General features: G+C 43.6%; 1 protein-coding gene across 6 annotated transcripts in view; it reads right to left on the reverse strand.

Moving 5' to 3' along the window:
- The window catches only part of LOC137435054 (voltage-dependent L-type calcium channel subunit beta-1), a 262,933-nt gene that overhangs the window by 96,719 nt on the left and 146,088 nt on the right, over window positions 1-20,126 (reverse strand). For all 6 annotated transcript variants that reach the window (XM_078785041.1, XM_078785038.1, XM_078785030.1 and 3 more), the window contains one exon: window positions 7,989-8,111. In XM_078785041.1, coding sequence (XP_078641167.1) covers window positions 7,989-8,111 — 123 coding nt within the window. The remainder of the gene's footprint in view (window positions 1-7,988; window positions 8,112-20,126) is intronic.

Raw genomic sequence — 20,126 nt, forward strand, 5'->3', positions numbered from 1 at the left:
CCAGTCGGTGACTGGCTTTGAAGGCCAACTTTGAAATGCGGTTTGCCTAAGAAACATCATGGCTGATGGTGAGACCCAGAAGTTTGAGTGACTGAACTTCCTCAAGAGAATTGTTAAGAAAGTAGAGGAGAGAAAGTGGGGGTGAGTTGCCAGATGGTCCTTTTGGGAGATAGAGATAGTGAGATTTGTCAGGATTGAAATGTTTGACCAGCTTGTGATATTGTCCAAGCCTGAAGAGAGGGATGAGGCTGCAACCTGCCTATCTGAAGGATGAGGGATGTCAAGGAAAAGGGTGGAAGCATCGGTAAATAGATAAGGGGGATTTTCCAGATAGTCAGAGAGATCATTGAGGAAGATTAGGAATAGGACTGGGCCAAACACACTGCCTTGGAGCATTCCAGCCTTGACAGGGAGAGGAGATTAAAGAAATCCGTTGAGAGCTACACGTTGACTATGAGCGTAGAGGAAGTCAGTAAGCCATGTGTGGAGTTGACCATGGATGCCATAGGCAGAGAGATTGGAGAGTAAGGCAGGATGCCAGACTGTATCAAAAGCACAAGACATGTCCAGAGAGATGGCCCTGATCTCATATTTGACATTGAGGGCATTCATACATTGTGGATGGGGGGTGGAAGCGGCATGTTCAAGGTGGAGTGACCTGGTCTAAATTAAAATTAGTGAACTGAGATGAGGCCATTGGAGAAAAAGAAGGATTTCATATCAACTGTGATGATGAATTCCATGACCTTGTGATGATTGGAAGTAATCTAATGGGTCTGTATGGATTGGTTTTTGCTCGTATGTATCCCGTTTTCAGTGTATAAGTGGATACATGTTCCCCCGGAAGTCCCGTCCTCGACTTCTATTCAGAATTGACTTATCTATGTTTTAGGACATTGAATTGCATAAATGGAAAAATATTGTAAAGTGTGATCTTTTCTGAAATAAATTGTATGATTGTTAAATTAACGTCACACTTAACAAAAATTGTATAAATGTTAAGTGAGACGTTAAGCAAAATGGAGTTATGCAGATGAGATATTCCTCTTGAAGTAGTGTTATAATGGGGGGAGGGGTGAGGTGAGGTGGGTGTGTGGGAGGATGCGTTCCGAGGGAACATTTTTGGTAACCCTAACATAACCTTAACCTGACTTAACGACATAATTAGAGAGGAATATTAAACAAATCAATAAAGAGCACAAATGGACAATTAAACGAACAGTTACAGTGGTATTCACCAAAATGTAGTGTCCCAGATTGATTGTTGGGATAGGAGAGGTGCGGGTGTGTAGTGTACAAGGATAGAGATCAGGCCTTCGTGTCTCGGACGAACTGCTCAAATAATTTGTGGGCTGGGAAGGTAAATGGGAGGTAAGCCCAGAGTGATACGGCAGTCAATCTCTCTGATTGGAATTTTTGGCTGAGCCATGCGGCAAATCTGGAATTGAGAAATCTCCGATGAGCTATCAAATGAGCCGCGCAGCGAATTTGGAGTGGAGAAGTCATCACCTAGGTGTCAAGGGATTGTGTGATCAGATATACGAATACTGTACTTGTACGAAGACTAATCTTGATTGAGCAAACCAAGAAGGCTTATCGTCGCTGCAAAAGTAGATGGACAAACATTGTGTTTGTATTCCAAGAAGTGTCAAGTGATATTTGGGCAAAGCCGTCTAGAACAGTGTTTGTCCGTTCGTATGTATGTATGTCCCCTCAAACATATACCAATCAGAGCTAAGGATCTGCTCACCTCACAAGATGATGTGATTACGTCTGATGTCATTACGGCGTACAGCGGCTGACACCACACTCCGCCATTTTGATTCCTATGCTGTTCAGGCCGGACATATCGTCGAACCTGTCATATATCACAATCGCCATGCTCTACCCTTACGTTTTTCATTCAGTGTGAAACACAAACAAACCGATTGTTAAAATGATCATCAAATATCGAAATGATAAACGTTACGGATCTTCCAACGACACAGTACGTATAGGCATTAGGCTTCACGCCTTCATCCCTCACCTTCAGGCCGCTTCGGACAAATTAGCCCAGGTTTCTTAATACAGTAGTATTGTTTTCATAATAGTAATAATAGCGTTAATACTAATAATATAGTAAATATAATGATAACACTGCAATCCCTTTGTTGATATTGCAAAGTTAATGGACTGAAGTGGTGTATGGTTCATTAATCAATGATAAGTGGTGTACGGTACTAATAACCACGGAAGTAAGGAATTAGCCTCTGTTTTTTTGATTGTGATATCATTTTCGAAATAATGATAACATAACGTTAATATTATATTAAATCTAATCGTAACACAAATCCCTTCAAAGTGACTGCAAAGTTACTGGAGGTTAAAATATATAATTTAGATATATTAAAGTAGCGGCAGTTTTGTGTCCGTCCGTCACGTGACTCACGTTACATCATTACGTCTATGATGTCATTATGGGGTACGACGGCATACGACGGCTGACTCCACCGACCGACATTTTAATTTATATGCCGTACAGGTCGAACGTGTCGTTGAAGTGGTCGAACCTGTCATGTGCTTTTACACAAGGACAGCTATAAGTTGCAGCGAGTAGAGTACTATGGCTATGTCGCTGTTAGAATTTCGGTCTTGTTATTATTAGCTCACCTGGAACAAAGTTCCGGGGAGCTTATGTGATGGCGCATCGTCCGTCCGTCAGTCCGTCAACACTTGCAACGTCTTCTCCGAAATCACTGATGGGATTGTGACCAAATTTAGCACAAATTATATTTGTTATGTTGTGACTAAAGTTTGTTCACGGCATCAAAAGATCGGGGTCTAAGGGGGTCTACCGGGGGTCAAAGTGGATCCAGGTTTGACCCCTCCCTCCTCCTTCCCCCCCCCCCCCCCCCCCCCCCCCAAAATAAGAATTTGTTTTTTCCTCTACACACACAATTTCGATGAAACTTGGCCACGACCTTCATCACCCGTGATGTACCAAAGTTTGTTCACAGCACTAAGAAAATCGAAGTCTAAGTGGATGGGGGCCAGGAAGTTTGGGTGGGTCTCTAACATGTGACTAAGTGGTGACCCGTCCCGGATTGTACTCCTCAGCCAATGAAACTGCCTCAGCAGCTGCTATGCATCTCTCGGTGTGAAAGTAATTATATTATTACTAGCAAAGGTACCCGTCAATGATGGGGGTTCGTAGATGTCTCACCTGAAATGAGCAATTTCCTTTGGCGTGTGTATTGGTAGAAACGGGAATTCAGTGTAAATATTCAGTGAGCATATGTCGCAATGGGTGTAGCTGGTAACCTCGACAACCTCGTTCCATCCTATCAGCTAAGATATCCAATTCATACTTGTTGTACCTCTGAAGTACTGCTCGGGATTGAAGGTGATATTATGAAAGCTCAGCTGGGAAATTGAATTTTTTTCGCATTCTCTAAGTCGAAGGGGTCTAAAGTGTTTTTAGGGTCATAAAGGGGTCTAAAGTGTTTAAAGAATCAAGGCTCTTGAAAGGACCAAATGGGGTCTAAAGGTGTCTACGGATGGAAGAGCAAAAGGGGTCAAAAGTGTCCAAATGGTCTTAAATTGTCCAAAGGGTCTTAAAAAGTCAATAGGTCTGAAAAGTGTTGAAGAAGATGTCTCAAAAGGGTCGAAATGGGTATGAAAGGGTCTAAAGGGTGTAAAGGTATGAAGCTGTACTTGTAAATAAATTACCTTGGGTTCGTAAATAAATTAACTCGGGAGTGCAACACGACAATAATGCCTAAGTCACACATAGGCGGATATTTTGGCGACTACCGGCGACTGCCGGCGATCAAGATTTTTCGGCGACCACTGGCGATTTCGGGCGGTCAAATATGGTCAGGTGGCAGTATGGCGACTGCAGGCGGCCACATTGCGACTGCATTGCGACGACGCCCCGAGTGGGATGGCGACTGTTGAAGATCGACGACGACTGCATTGCGGATGCACGGCGGCAGCGTGGCGACAGTCTGGCGGCTAGATTACGACCGATGGCGGATCGCGGCGACTGCATTGGGGCCGGGTGGCGGTTTACTCCGACGTCCGCAAGACTGCAATGAGACCGCCGGCGATTGGAGACGATTCACACAACTTTTTAAATCTTTATTTCTCTATTTTACATTTCACTGTATTCATTTCAATGATGTATGACATGAAGCATAAAGATGTTTGATGTACAATAACAAAGTTAATAAAGATGTATCATTGTAATGTAATAATCAAACTTTTCTGCAGGGAGAGAGAATGGAAATAAAGTCCAACAAATTATTTCCACTGGTCCCAAGTCCCATAAATAAAGTTTCCAAAGGACCAAAGTCCCATAAATAAAGTTCCCAAAAGTCCCAAGTCCAAACAATAAAGCCATATCCTTGTCGGCACCACAGGACCTCACTCCACGGAGACCCTCACACCATCCTGTCTTGCCATGGAATCGTGGTATGTCGTAATGCAGTCGCCAGGCAGTCGTATCTGTGTCGCCAATGGCCGTAACTCGGCCGCCACTAGTCCTACTGCTGTCGTCGTCAGTCTCCCATAGCCGCAGGGGAGACGTGGTAGTTCTTCTGTAGTCGATATGCAGCCGCAACAGTGTCGGCCCGTAGTCGGGAAGATGCCGCAGGAAGGCCGTATGGCATTCGCATCTCTGCCGTGCTAGCTGGTGGGGCGATGCTGGGGCGATTGCGGAAGACTATGAGCGACTGGGTTGCGGCCGCTTTACGCTCTTATTACGGATACCGACGACAGCATGGCGGTTCCATCACGACAGCATGGCGGATCTTTTTTCGATTGCGACTGAGCGCGCCGTTTTTAAACATTTAAAAAACTTTTTGGCCCCTTTGCGGCTCTTGCCGACTGCAGCCGACCTGGGGAGGATAACCACGACTACAGGCGACCGTCCATTACGGTTTCATTACGATTGTCGGCGGGTGGTGGCGATTTTTCCAGTCGCCAGTAGTCGCCGACAAATCCGCCTATGTGTGACTTAGGCATAACTGGGCACATGACCTCCTCATCACGGTATAAAACCCCGATTCAGGTGCATCTTGGTTATAAATCTGATGGTAGAAAGTTTCATTGTAATTAACTTTGGGAGCTCAAAGCAGTATGATCCCATAACAAACAGCAAAACAACAACTCACCTTGTTGTGAGGATGAGGCAATCGGTGGAGGTTCACCTGTTCACCTCACATGGGTCCTTTTTTCTACCAACTATTTTTCACCCTTGAGAGTGATGTTGTTAGATGAGCAGTAAAATGCCCTTTAAATGTTGTCTTTTGTACTATTTGTATAGGATGTACGTATACTGTATAGGTTGTCTTTGTACTATTTTCGGTTTTTGAATACACAACAACAACATGCATTTTAAGGCCATTTTCCCTGCCAGAGCAGGGGTTCGCCTTGCGGTCCCCATGACAATCTTCTCAATTTTGCCCTATTTTCTGCATCTCTCCTTGTTAACCCCCTTGCCCGCATTTCTTCTTCCACCATCTTTAGCCAAGTCTTTCTCGGTCTTCCCCGTCCTCTACTTCCTTCTGCATTCATTTCCATCACTCTTCTCAACCAGTCACTTTCATCCTTCCTCAACACATGACCAAACCATCTCAACGTGTTTCTCTTCACAGCATCAATCACAGGCTCTATTCCCATCATCTTTCGCAATTCATCATTTGTCTTCCTCTCTCTCAACGATACTCCGCACATCCATCGAACCATTCGCATTTGCACCCTTTCCAGCCTTCGTTGCTGCTCTACGTTCATTACCCATGTCTCGCTCCCATAAATCATAACACTTCTCACACATGCAGCAAACACCTTTCCCTTCAGCTTCAACGACACTCCCCTCCTCATCAGCACGCCACTCAGTTCTCGAAACTTCTTCCATGCACATCTCACTCAAGCAACCGTTGCCGAGTCTGATCCACCTTCTCCATTCAGCATGTCTCCGAGGAAGCAAAATGTTTTCACACCTTCCAGCTTCACGCCGTCTCCAAGATCCAACTCAACATTTCCTCCATCTGCAGCTCCCTCTGTGCACACCTTACATTTGAATGTAGCTGCCACACTGGTTAAAGACCCTCTCAGACCACTACATTTTTGATGAACCCACTCAGCGCACATTGTACATTGAATGGAGTTCACTCCGACACCCTTCCTGCACACAGCACAAGGCCACTTCCCAGTTCTTTCCACCTCACCACATGCTTTACCACTTGCCATCACCTTCATCTTTCCGATATTCACCTTCAGACCTTTTGTCTCCATACATTCCTTCAACTTGTTCATCTTTTCCTTCAGTCCATCCATACTTTCTGCAATCAACACCAGATCATCTGCATACAACAACTCCCATGGTAAACCCTCCTTTACGTTCTGAGCTAGCACCTCCATCACAGCTACAAATAGTAGTGGACTTAGTACCGACCCCTGATGCACTCCCACCTTCACCTAGAACTCACCACTGTTCCTGTCCTTCGTCCTTACAGCTGTGCGCGCTCTTTTGTACATTGCCATCACTACTCTGATCAACCATTCCTCCACTCCTAACTTCCTCATTGCCCATGTCAATACTTCGCGTGGAACCCTATCGAATGCTTTCTCCAGATCAACAAACCCAAGAAAAAACTTCTTCCTCTTCTCCATGTACTTCTCCTGCAACTGTCTCACAATAAAGAGCGCGTCTGTCGTTCCTCTTCCTGGCATCGATCCAAACTCTATTTCGTCGATCTTCACCTTCTTCCTTATCCTCCTCTCCAACACCCTTTCCAATACCTTCATTCCATGCTCCAATAACTTTATCGCTCGGTACGAGCCACACTCCAGAGGATCACCTTTCCCCTTGTATAGAGGGACGAGGGTACTCAGTTCCCAATCCATTGGAATGCGGCCTTCTTTCACCTTTGCGGCTTTCACTTTTGAATAATGAGTGCATTTCAGAGGTCACATGATACCTTCTTTGCCGAACTTACCGATCATGGTAACGTCTTAATTAAGAGTTCTTTCTTCCATATGATAACATATTTGATGATCGGAGCTCAACATCTCACTAATTATATCGTTATCCGTGTTGGAATCTGAAAAAATTGGGCTTTTTATAAAGCTTTGTATTTGTGGATTGACCCTTGGAGATCATGGCGACAGGTGGCGGCTCGGGTGTTTATAAGTTATGAATTGTGAGAAAAGAACTGTTTAAAAAACCCCTATTTAGGTGCATCGTGGTAAAATATGTTATCGTATAAAGTTTCATGCCGATTAACCATGGGAGCTCTGAGGAGTAGGTTCACAAACAAACAAACAAACAAACATTTCGCTTTTAAATATATAGATTTAAAATGGAGTTAGTATACGGGGCAGAAAATAAATAAATATATTCAGTCAATGGGCTTGATGGGCAAGATGTCCTCTTCCTCCATATATAATTTGTATTTATGTCAGCGGTAGCCTGATTAATCCTCCGTGATGACATTAAAATGCCACACGGTATCTGTCCCCCAGTCCCACCCAATAAACAAAAAGTAGATTTCATACGTCCACTATAGCCTGCATTGTCTGATACAAAAATGTGAATCAACAACTATCCAATCACACATACCCCGGAAATGTCTCGTTACTTTACATTCACTCATTTTCTCACTCGACTGGGAAGTTGAGTCACTGCATCCAATCAAGCAAACTTTACTAGCAACTGATTTTGCATATGTCTTCCACTTGCAATTTACATTCCATGCCAAATCAAACTATCAACGGAGCACGGGTAGATATTGCAGGACGGGCAAGCATTCCTCATTGGATCATTGCACTAAGAGGCTCACGCTCAGCTGTAAAACACTCGAAAGCATCGCCCACCACAAGGCCCATGTTTCATTTTGTGCAGCAAGGATAGATTTAGGGAGGGGAAAACATATTGTGATTAGCTTACAAAATACACAATCGACACCAAGTGACATTCTGGAAAGCATCTTGATAATATCCCCAACCTCTTTGATGTGCAGGAAGTCTTTGGCTTCAAAAGAGACAGCGGTACCAGGGATCGGCACGTCCTCATCATTGAAGCCATTGTACCCAACGTTTGTTCTCACAGCAAATGCCACTGGCTTGGTCTGCACATACAAGAGGATGTGGGATGGGGTGGGAAGGGGGAGAATAATTGAAATCAAGTCCAACGAAGCTATTTGCATTTCCTCTCACAAAATTGATGCATGGATTATATTCATTATTGTCCAAAAAATATATTACATATACAAATGTGGTGGAGATTTTATCAATTCCCCCCCCCCCCCCCCCCCCATCATCCCCTCGACCCACTTCCAACACAACATGCCTTGTACATTATTTTTCTCTGTCCTGTTACTGATTGAAATTGGAGTTTGTTAGAGAAAGAGGCTGTTGAATTTATGTATGTCTAAAAGGTTCGATTCCAGAGGTGAAGGGGGATGCTCAAGATCCAGGGAAGTACAGGGGCACTACACTCCTTAGTCATGTCATGAAGGTGCTGGAGAGGGTTATACATGAGAGGATAAGGAAGAATGTGGAGATGGATATCGTAGAAGAGCAGCAGGGGTTTAGGAAGGGTAGGGGAATGACAGATGGGATGTTCACACTGAGACAGCTGGTGGAGAATAGGCTGGAGGCACAAGGTGAAATGGCATTGGGATTTATGGACCTGGAGAAGGCCTACGACATTGTCCCGAGAGAGATGGTGATGGCAACACTGTGATGGATGGAAGTCCTAGAAGCAGATGTTAGGTTGGTGGAAGGGATGTACAAGGGAACGAGGGGAAGAGTTTTGGTTGGTCCTGGGATGTTGGAGGTGTTAAGTGTGAACATCGGTTTGAGCCACGGAAGCGCTCTCAGCACACTCCTGTTTATCATGGTGATGGAGCTGGTAAGCAGGAACGTGAACATGAGGGATATTCTGGGGAGGATGTTGTATGTGGGAGATCTGGGTGTTGTGGCGGAGAGTAAGCGGGAGAAGCAAGAGATACTCGGGCAGTGGAAGTAGGAATTTGGGAAGCATGAACTGAAGATGAGTATGGAGAAGACTGTGGTGATGCAGGTCAGGCAGCAAAGAAATTAAATGAATATTGGGTTATAAAGGAAGGAGAGCAGGTAGAGAAATAGGCTTAAGTATCTGGGTGGAACACAGACAGGGGATCGTAGGTTGGAGGCAGATATGTGGCGGAGGATTCAGGTGGGTGCGAATGTGTGGACGAGGGTAAAGTGATTGCTGGCAGACATAAAAATATCAAGGGATTTGAAAGGGAAATTTCTGGAGTCTTGTGTAACACTGGACTACCTTTATGGTCTCAAAATGGTGGCACTGACAGCTACACAACAACAGAGGCTGCAGGCTTGCGAGAACAACTGGGTCAGGATGATTGCGTGAGTGAAGTGTTGGATAGAAGGAAGATGGATGAACTGAGAGAGGAGAATGGTGTGCAGATGAGCTTGATGAGGAGGTTAGTAAAAAATCAGCTGAGATGGGCTGGAATCTTGGTGCAGATGGGGGAAGAGAGAAAGGCAAAGAGAGCAGATACGTTGAGGGAGCAAAGTAAAAGGAAAAGCAGGTAGACAGTGGTTGAGATGAAAAGTTTGTGTGAGGAGGTATATCAATAAGGTGGGGTGGTTGGAGAGTGGAGAGAGTTGGTTGAAGATGGGGAAGTGGAGGAGTATCGCATTAAATGCAGGGCATAATATCGGTACCAATGGAAATTATAAAGCGCAGAGAAGGAGAAGAAGAATCCCAACTGCCCCAAACTTGTTATATATATATTGTTGCGGATATGAGATTGGCCTCCATCCATATCCGCTTGTAAATATTCCCCTATTTCCCCAATACTTCCCAACTATCCCCAATCCCCCATTCCCTAGTCCCATTTTCTGTAAACAACACTCTGTAGCCCCGACCTTCCCCTATTTCCCCCATTAAATGTCGCACCCAGGTTCACCGCATCTCACGTAGACAACTATAGGACATCTTGCTAGTTATTCTTAGTCTATGTCAGTTAAGGACTCGTTTCCATTAATTCTGACTCTTCGTTGCACCAGAATGTGATTGTATGGCACCGTTAGAAAGTTTAGGACCTCCCAATACCTCCCCGCAGCTCTTCCTCATGGTACAACAACAACAACAACAACAACAACAACAACAACAACAACAGCGGCGGCGGCGCGGGGAGTGTGCGTCCTCACTCCGGCTTGGTTAGCCGCCATTGAACATGTGCTCCGACGGGGTTACCACGCAGGGGCTCGCTGTCAGCTCCTCGTCAAGGGCGGAGCCCGGTAACCCCCCGCACCCAATGGAAGCGGCGGACCGATTCCATCTGGGTCGGAGCTAACGAGCCGAGGGCGTGTCACTCCCCGCTGAACATGCGCAGGAAGAGGGAGGTGACGTCAGATGCGCCCACACCACGGAGAGAGAAGACGCCACCTCCAAGCGCTGAATACCTCCCCGCATCTCTGGACTGGACCGAGCTGTATCCTGTCCCTGAGCCAAGGTGCACCTTGAGCTATCGACTGCCTGCCCTTCCTTGCCATCAATCCCTGTGTAAGTCAGTCTTGTCCCGTTTGTCTGTGGTCTGTCGGGGATAAGATAAGACTGTGTCTAAGTGCCCATCTTTTCTGTGCTTTACCTCTTACCGTGTAATCTACCCGTTTCTGCATCACCAATATTATATCCTCCTCCGGAGGTCTTGAGAACTGTACCCCTTGTGTCGTTGCATTTATCCCAGCCGTTGTGTCCTTTCCTTCATTGATTTAGCATAGCGCGACTTGGTCAACGTCGAGTGGAATCGGGCGGGATAGGGTTCTAATCGGGGAGTAACTGTGCGGACGCGGTAATACCAAACCGCTCGGTAAACTAACATCTAAAACCGCGTCTGTAACAATATATATATATATATATATATATATATATATATATATATATATATATGACATATAGTTTGTGTGATGACGACGCATATACATGCCTGTTGATTCTGTAGACTAAGAAGAAGACCTTTGTTGGTCGAAAGCTTGTCGAAAATTAAAGATCGATGTCCTGAAGCTACGTCTGCATCTGATTTAATCTCCCGATTATTTATTTAATGCAAATGAGACGCCCTGCTCATACTGTGGAGTTTCTACTATTTCTCACAGTTATATATATATATATATGTCAAGACACCTGAACTGTGCATAGCAAGGGCAAGACAAATCATGCCCCATTACAGCCAAATGGGGCACAATGTTTCCTGTTGTTATTATGCACCGTTATGAGGTCTTATCATCATCGAAAAGGAAGTTCAGCCCAAGCAAATGATTTTAAGCATTATGTTGGACTGGAGCTCTAATAAGGGCAAAACATGTCTGCACATATGCTATTTTCTCTGCTTGTGGCATTTTGAACCATTACCCATAATGCTTGGGTTAATAGGGTTAATATATAAATGCATTTGGGAAATAGATATTCAAATTTAGCTCTGACTTTTATGTGCATAACCCAATGGATGAACCTGCACATTACGCACTGGGTCCCCCCACAGTCGGAGATCTTAATTCACAAATTTTGGCTTTAAAAAGCCTCGTGTCATGACAGCACCACAGTCGAGAGGAGAGGAGTGATATAACCATGGCCATAAGTAGGTTTATACCCTACTAGCTTCCCTAGGATGCCCTGACCATTCTCCCACCCCCATTGTTCTGACAAGGCATCCCAAAGACTGATTATAGTAATCGCATTTTAGCTGCTGTGGTGATACAAATTTGTGTCTCATCACGGCCATTTCGGTGTGAATTTTGACCGGTTCATTCCGCCTGCCATGTGAACATAATGCCTTCGTCACTACAAGTAGCCAAAGGGTTCATTTATAAAGACAGTCAGGAAAAAGATATTCAAATTTAACTCCTATTTTATGAGCATCACCCAATGGATGAATGGAATATCATGCACTGCATGCACCCACGGGCGGAGATCTGCAGCGACAAATAAGCCTTCAAAGCCCTCATGGCACGTCAGCACCATAGGCCAGAGGAGTGATCTAAACATGAACATACCTCTATCTATAATAATAACGATATGATTTAATAATGTCTGTGCACATATACAATTAAGACAGTGGTGCAGGGAGTCATTACTCGCGGAAGTCTGAGATTGTACACTTGGTACGTCATTGCTGAGGATCCCTGTGCTTTACCCGATGTCACCCAATTTCAATCCTTGTTCTTCAAATATTTACGTTGTTTACTACATCTTAAAGAATGCTGTGATTGCAGGAGCTTCATGAATATAAGCTACATTGATGTACCTCGGTGGTTTGAAAGCTTGGTCTTGGCTTAATGGTTGAGGTGGCTGGCTTGAGATCTTAGGGTCCTGAGTTTGAGCTCCTGTCAGATGTTGAATTAACACCAGGGGGGTTGACTCAGCCTGTCAGCCTTCCGAGGTTGGCAAAATGAGTACCCCAGCTGACTGGTTAGAGAAAGGCAGTGCATTAACAGCAGCCACGCCCCCAGAAAATGATGCAACCAGCAGCCACAGGCTGCACACGAACCGCCAGTGGTTTGAAGTCTCAAGCTGTATCACCGTCTCTGCTTCATGTACATATTTCTATCAAACACTTCATAAGTTCCGAGACGAGATAATTACACAATAATGTGCGATTTAATGAAACAGGCAGAAGCCTTGCAAAATGTCGGTTATGAATAAAAACTCATCAACAGTTTGGATAAATATTTAAATATCAATCTACCAAACAGCAATAACATCAACAACATTTAAACAGCAAACATTTTCTCATCTACGTTCTGAAATTAATTATTTCCATTTATTCCGTAAACAAGCTCCGTTTGTCACAAAAAAAGAAACCAGGCCTGCCTACGTTTGTTAGTGTTATGAGAAAAGTTCCAAAAGGCCGACGTAACTCATCCCATTGTTGCAGTTGTTCCCACACCACCTTTTATTTGCTGCTAGTTCATCAGTCGGTACGATCTGACAGAATGGTGCAGAGGGTACACTTAGGCCTACCTTTGAGCTGGCTAGTTCAGGTTTGATCGTTGGCCCAACTATAAACATAGGATTGGTGCTTCACAGACAAAATGCTGCACCACAAAGCATGCCATTAGATCGGATAGACGTTAAGCTGGGGACTAGGGTGGCACTAAAAACCGAATATTTCATAATTTTAGGTCTTAGGGTGTGGTTTTGTTTGATCCCACGAGCTGGTGACTAGGGTGGCACTAAAAACCGAATATTTCATAATTTTAGGTCTTAGGGTCTGGTTTTGTTTGATCCCATGAGCTGGTGACTAGGGTGGCACTAAAAACCGAATGTTTCATAATTTTAGGTCTTAGGGTCTGGTTTTGTTTGATCCCACGAGCTGGTGACTAGGGTGGCACTAAAAACCGGATATTTCATAATTTTAGGTCTTAGGGTGTGGTTTTGTTTGATCCCACGAGCTGGTGACTCGGGTGGCACTAAAAACCGAATGTTTCATAATTTTAGGTCTTAGGGTGTGGTTTTGTTTGATCCCACGAGCTGGTGACTAGGGTGGCACTAAAAACCGAATGTTTCATAATTTTAGGTCTTAGGGTGTGGTTTTGTTTGATCCCATAAGCTGGTGACTAGGGTGGCACTAAAAACCGAATGTTTCATAATTTTAGGTCTTAGGGTGTGGTTTTGTTTGATCCCATAAACTGGTGACTAGGGTGGCACTAAAAACCGAATGTTTCATAATTTTAGGTCTTAGGGTGTGGTTTTGTTTGATCCCACGAGCTGGTGACTAGGGTGGCACTAAAAACCGAATGTTTCATAATTTTAGGTCTTAGGGTGTGGTTTTGTTTGATCCCACGAGCTGGTGACTAGGGTGGCACTAAAAACCGAGTTTCATAATTTTAGGTCTTAGGGTGTGGTTTTGTTTGATCCCATAAGCTGGTGACTAGGGTGGCACTAAAAACCGAGTTTCATAATTTTAGGTCTTAGGGTGTGGTTTTGTTTGATCCCACGAGCTGGTGACTAGGGTGGCACTAAAAACCGAATGTTTCATAATTTTAGGTCTTAGGGTGTGGATTTGTTTGATCCCATAAACTGGTGACTAGGGTGGCACTAAAAACCGAATGTTTCATAATTTTAGGTCTTAGGGTGTGGTTTTGTTTGATCCCATAAACTGGTGACTAGGGTGGCACTAAAAACCGAATGTTTCATAATTTTAGGTCTTAGGGTGTGGTTTTGTTTGATCCCACGAGCTGGTGACTAGGGTGGCACTAAAAACCGAATGTTTCATAATTTTAGGTCTTAGGGTGTGGTTTTGTTTGATCCCACGAGCTGGTGACTAGGGTGGCACTAAAAACCGAGTTTCATAATTTTAGGTCTTAGGGTGTGGTTTTGTTTGATCCCATAAGCTGGTGACTAGGGTGGCACTAAAAACCGAGTTTCATAATTTTAGGTCTTAGGGTGTGGTTTTGTTTGATCCCACGAGCTGGTGACTAGGGTGGCACTAAAAACCGAATGTTTCATAATTTTAGGTCTTAGGGTGTAGTTTTGTTTGATCCCACGAGCTGGTGACTAGGGTGGCACTAAAAACCGAGTTTCATAATTTTAGGTCTTAGGGTGTGGTTTTGTTTGATCCCATAAGCTGGTGACTAGGGTGGCACTAAAAACCGAATGTTTCATAATTTTAGGTCTTAGGGTGTGGTTTTGTTTGATCCCACGAGCTGGTGACTAGGGTGGCACTAAAAACCGAGTTTCATAATTTTAGGTCTTAGGTTTGGTTTTGTTTGATCGCATGAGCTGGTGACTAGGGTGGCACTAAAAACCGAATGTTTCATAATTTTAGGTCTTAAGGTCTGGTTTTGTTTGATCCTATGAGAAAGCATCTCTTGGTAAATTTGTTTGATCATGCAAGTTGATGCAAGAAAGCATCTCATTTGTCTGATCTCTTGGTAAATGGTCAGAGTGATCAAATCATATTTAGAGGTTGCTCATGGCCTCTAAAGTTTCTCTACTGGCGTGGTCAACCCAACACACGCGGTCTAACTCACACGGCCACCGCGCTCCCTAATAATAATAATAATAATAATAACAACAATAACAGTAATAATAATAGGGTACGTTTTTGTTTTTCTTTTTCATCTTAACCCATTAAAGCCCAATGGCAACAATAGTTGCGAGTGATTTATGTTCATTATTTTTGAAGTTTATGAATTATTACTGATCAGATTATATTTGTCTATGTTGCAGTTTGTTATGTAATGTGTATGGACATAATAATGTAATTATAATATTATAATATAATTGTATGTAATTATACAATTTTGTATTGTATGCTCACCGCAACAAGCCATGTTGCGGTGAGCAATCCCTAAATATTAAACGATTTGCATAAAATTTTACGTGTGTGATTTCTACAATGAATGGAACCACTTTGAAAGGTAAGACCATAATTTTCACGTGTTTGAAATTTTACCCCTATTTTAGTGCCACCCTACTGGGGACCTTATGCGAGTATTTGGTGGTGCGCGTTAAAGATTCCACCATGTCTTCCGTGAAGAGGAGATGACTTATTGCCGATACTCTGGACAAATTCCAACTTCATTCCACCTTCAGTCGAATATTGGGCCTGGCCAGTCGGTTTGTAAAAGACTTGGATCAAGAGAACACGATCAATGAGCCGCTGACCCCATCCTAATGGGAAAATGACGTAGGAAAGAGAAAGTTGATCAGTGTCTCACACCAAGTACCGTGAAATGGGGTGAATAGGGACAGCAAGGTGACTCGGGACACAAACTGAAAAAAGTTCGGAAACTTTTTTCGCTGAAAATTGATAACCATACTGATTTGTTGATATTTGGGTTAAAAGTGTTCTCTTGTGTTTTTAAAAAGCAACTTATAGTCCCGATTAACCCCATATATGGGTTTAATAGGAATAAATAGGATTTTTATGGCTGTCCCTATTCACCCCGTTTTACGGGTGAATAGGGACAGTCACTAATACAAAAAAATAATAATCAAGAAATAGGGACAGTTTGGAGAAACTTTTTATCCCATATTTTTTTTCATTGGCACCGTGGATTATATTATGGGTGCATATTATGTGCATCCATCTGAGCGATCAATTTAGCAATAAGTTGGAAACTCAGGATTGTTTCTTGATTATTATTTTTTTTGTATTAGCGACTGTCCCTATTTACCCGTAAAACGGGGTGAATAGGGACAGCCATAAAAATCCTATTTATTCCTATTAAACCCATATATGGGGTTAATCGGGACTATAAGTTGCTTTTTAAAAAAACAAGAGAACACTTTCAACCCAAATATCAACAAATCAGTATGGTTATCAATTTTCAGCGAAAAAAGTTTCCGAACTTTTTTCAGTTTGTGTCCCGAGTCACCTTGCTGTCCCTATTCACCCCATTCCACGGTACCCTTTCATAATACGCTTCCTTGTAAATCTTCAAGAAGGATTATTCATCTACTACAGAGAGGTAACAGTTTATCAAACATGAAAACAAATGCTGAATGCAATTCTTCCAACAAGCCACCTTGGCGGTGTCATACCAACTTAAAACAGACTGAGGCGCTGTACTGACATGTATTCGATTAAGATATCTTTTAATGGTATCAGAAATCCTTCAATAACAGAATTCCATCTCCTGACAGAGAATTAACACCCATGCGCTTCCTGACTTTTATCAAATTAGCTTTACTCAATTTATGCCTCCTTCTCTCCAACCGACCCATCTTTGCATACGTAACATGTATATGGTTGTATACTTTAAAAGAACACTAAAGTGCGCACTGGAAAGACCTGGCTAACAGGACATAATGCCATCCATCATTCAAATATACTACACTTGACAATGATAGCCTCTCTTTCTCTCTCTGATGCACCACACTCTTCACAGAGCGTCGGTGCCACGGAAGTAGCTTCCTGAGCAAGGGTTACACTGGGTGGTTTGCCATTGCCTTCCCAGCAGTAGTGAGAGCAGGAATTTGAAATTCGTTCAGGGTGCCGGCGATAGCTCACCAACTCGTCGTGAAGGACACCATGGGATCTTTAACGTCCACCATCTAATTCCGTCAGACAAGACGCCCAGTTTGAACATCCACGCAAGAGACGCACATTGACGAATCACCTGCCTGTGAAACACCGCGATGACAGTTTATAGCTGGGTCGGGATTCAAACCCAGGCTGGACAGCTCAGAGGTGAGCGTGCATACCTCTAAGCCATCCTGCCAGCCCAATGAAAGCCTATAAAATACTGCTAATGGAATAGCTTAAAAAACTACATACTTGGCCCCCTAAAGCTACAATAACCTATAGTAACACTAGAGAGTGCACAATGCATTTGACCTTAAGCACTGTACATTGCAGAGGTCAGGCATTTGGCTTTTTGCATGGTACTCTAAGTTCAATGGACTCTCATAATGCAGTTTAAATGTTTTTTTCCAAATAAAAACAGTGTTGCCAGTCTCGAATACGGAGGAATATTTCTCAGAGGTGAGAAAACTAAAGGTGAATTGTCCAATTATTCTATAAGCACAAACAAATGCATTATCTTAACTCGCAGCAGTAAATGAGGCTCACGGGGCCGAAGTTTGAACAAAGAATGCATGAAGGACAAAGACAGTGCACCTTGAAAAACCACATACCACAATGCAGAAAGATTCAACTCAACGTGAGTTGTATCCCCATAGAGCAACCATTTTGCAAACTCCAGCAATACAGTAGCAGGTGAACAAATGGATGTGCTTCACAAAATGAAGAATAAGCCAACATCTGCAAATTCAAAAATAAGCCAACATCTGCAAATTGAAGAATAAACAAACATCTGAAACCAACTTTCAGAATCATTGGAATCTCCCGCGATGAAGCTATCTCCGAGGGCCTTTCACTTACTCACCGCAGGCAGGTTGGTGGTCTTTCTGTCTTCTACCGACTCCTCTCCGGCCTTGCCCCCCCAGCTCTCTCTGTGCTCTGTCCCCCAAATATTCCTACAGGTCGCACAAGATCTGCCAGCAACCCTCTTATGGTTAAACTGCCAAAATCAAGACTCTCTGCTCACCTTCACTCCTTCATTCCTCTTTTCTCCCGCCTCTGGAACAAACTCCCTCACTCTCTTCAATCCCACTCCACCCTCCAGGTCTTTAAAACGGCTGTTCACCACCATCTCTTATCTTCCCCCAACCAAAACCTTGATCTTTTCTACCCCCGCTAATTTCACCCCAAATCCACTTTTTTGAGGCGCCGACTTCTTTCCTGGAAGTCCTTGTTGTCCTTGCGTTTTATGCCTATCCTGCCTCCCCCCAGGCCCTCTCCCTCCCACATATCTCCCGATGTCCCTGCTCTCAAATGTTGTGTTTGTGTGCTTCCTCCCCTTCTCTCCCCATCTTGTCGACCGCTCCCTTTTTTATATACTTTGTTTGCTTGTTTGTTTGATTTGTTTGTTTGATAAATGTTAGCTCTTTCACGAGCCTCGACTCTGTATACCAAAAAAAAAAAAAAAAAAAAAAAACTTGAAACTGAAGAAAACCCGACAAAAAAACATACTTCTACCTGCCTGGTTAAACCATCTATGGCCTCTTGCCTACTCGAGATGCAAGTGCCTGTTCAACATACTTTTAAACTAATATAGCATCAATCTGTGACCAAGACAACAGACTGTGGTTTGTATTCTTCATTGACTTGAGGTTGTCAACCCAAGCAGTTACAGATCAAACAAGAAAGAGCAATCAGAGATTGCAGACCCTCGCCAGGACATTTTTGTAGTTTGTGTGGTGTTTATTAGCTGCTGCGTCTGTGTGGTGTATTGATGACATAGATTTATGTTCAATCCAATATGGCTGCTGAATCACGTGAACGACGACGTCATTATTTTCTTTTCCCCCACCAATTTACCCTTAGATGACGCTCAGGAAATTTCATCCTGATCAGATGAAGTTTTGTAGTTGTCGAATTATGACGTCATAATGGAGGCAACTATGACTTCATCATTAACATATACCATTCCCCATGGAGAGTTCTTTACAATGAGCCATGTCTCAATTTTTTCTATGCAGCGCCTTCGGAGATAGAGGTGCAAAGTTTTTTTCGGTTTTTCCAAGATGGCGCCCATACCACGTGACCTATGACGTCGTAATTATCATCAAGACATTCCACAGGAGGATGCGCACCTATGGTGAAAATTTCCTGTTAATCAGACCAAGATTGCAGAGAAAAGCATACTTATTCTGTGAAGACAAACAGACAGACAAACAGACGGACATATATGGACATACATATGGATATGGACATATGGACATATGGACAATACCCTCTTCTCTGGCGAGGGTAATAACCCATTTGCCAATTATTATATCAAAGCACAGGCAGACAGGGCTAGCAGATTGTCCAAATTGCAGGCGGTGAACCCAGGATAACACTTAGCATTGCATTATGAGCAAGTGGGCTCACATCCAGTCATACGATTGAAGACTTTTCTCCTGGTGTTGGTGTTGGCTTAGCGGTTAGGGTGCTGGCTTGGGATCCTAGGATCCTGGGTTCGAATCCCGGTCGATCGCTAAATTAACACCAGGGAGGTTGACTCAGCCTGTCATCCTTCCGAGGTCGGCAAATTGAGTACCAGCTTGCTGGGATGAATGATCCCGGTGTGTACCCCGGTTTAGAATAGGTACACCGTATCCCTGCGCATCGTAAGAGGCGACTAAGGGTTGGCGTCAGGAAGGGCATCCGGCCATAAAAACATTTCCTCAAACAGGGAACCATGATTGTCATGGGGCCCGCAAGGCTAACCCCCGTTCTAGCGGGGGAAATGGCCTTAAAACGATCATTCATTCATTCATTATTCTCCAAATGATCAATGATCAAATCCCTCAGTGTCTGCGATCGGTGTTGTTCAAACTCCTCGGTGGCCCACAATGTCTCCAGACATATCCATACGAGAACGCTTCTGGAACCACTTGCACTGCGTGTAACATCAGATGGGTCTTCAGATATTCTGGATGGATAAATGGTACCAAATGCCTTTACGAACACTCAGACTGGTCTGATTGACAATCTTGTACCGACTTAAACTGTAAACCAACCGTATTACATCAGCTTCAAACTTTCCAGAGTCGACGCTTTATGTAATAATTAGAC

This window comes from Myxine glutinosa, chromosome 1, assembly GCF_964187855.1.
Source record: "Myxine glutinosa chromosome 1, kmMyxGlut1.1, whole genome shotgun sequence".
NCBI lineage: Eukaryota > Metazoa > Chordata > Myxini > Myxiniformes > Myxinidae > Myxine > Myxine glutinosa.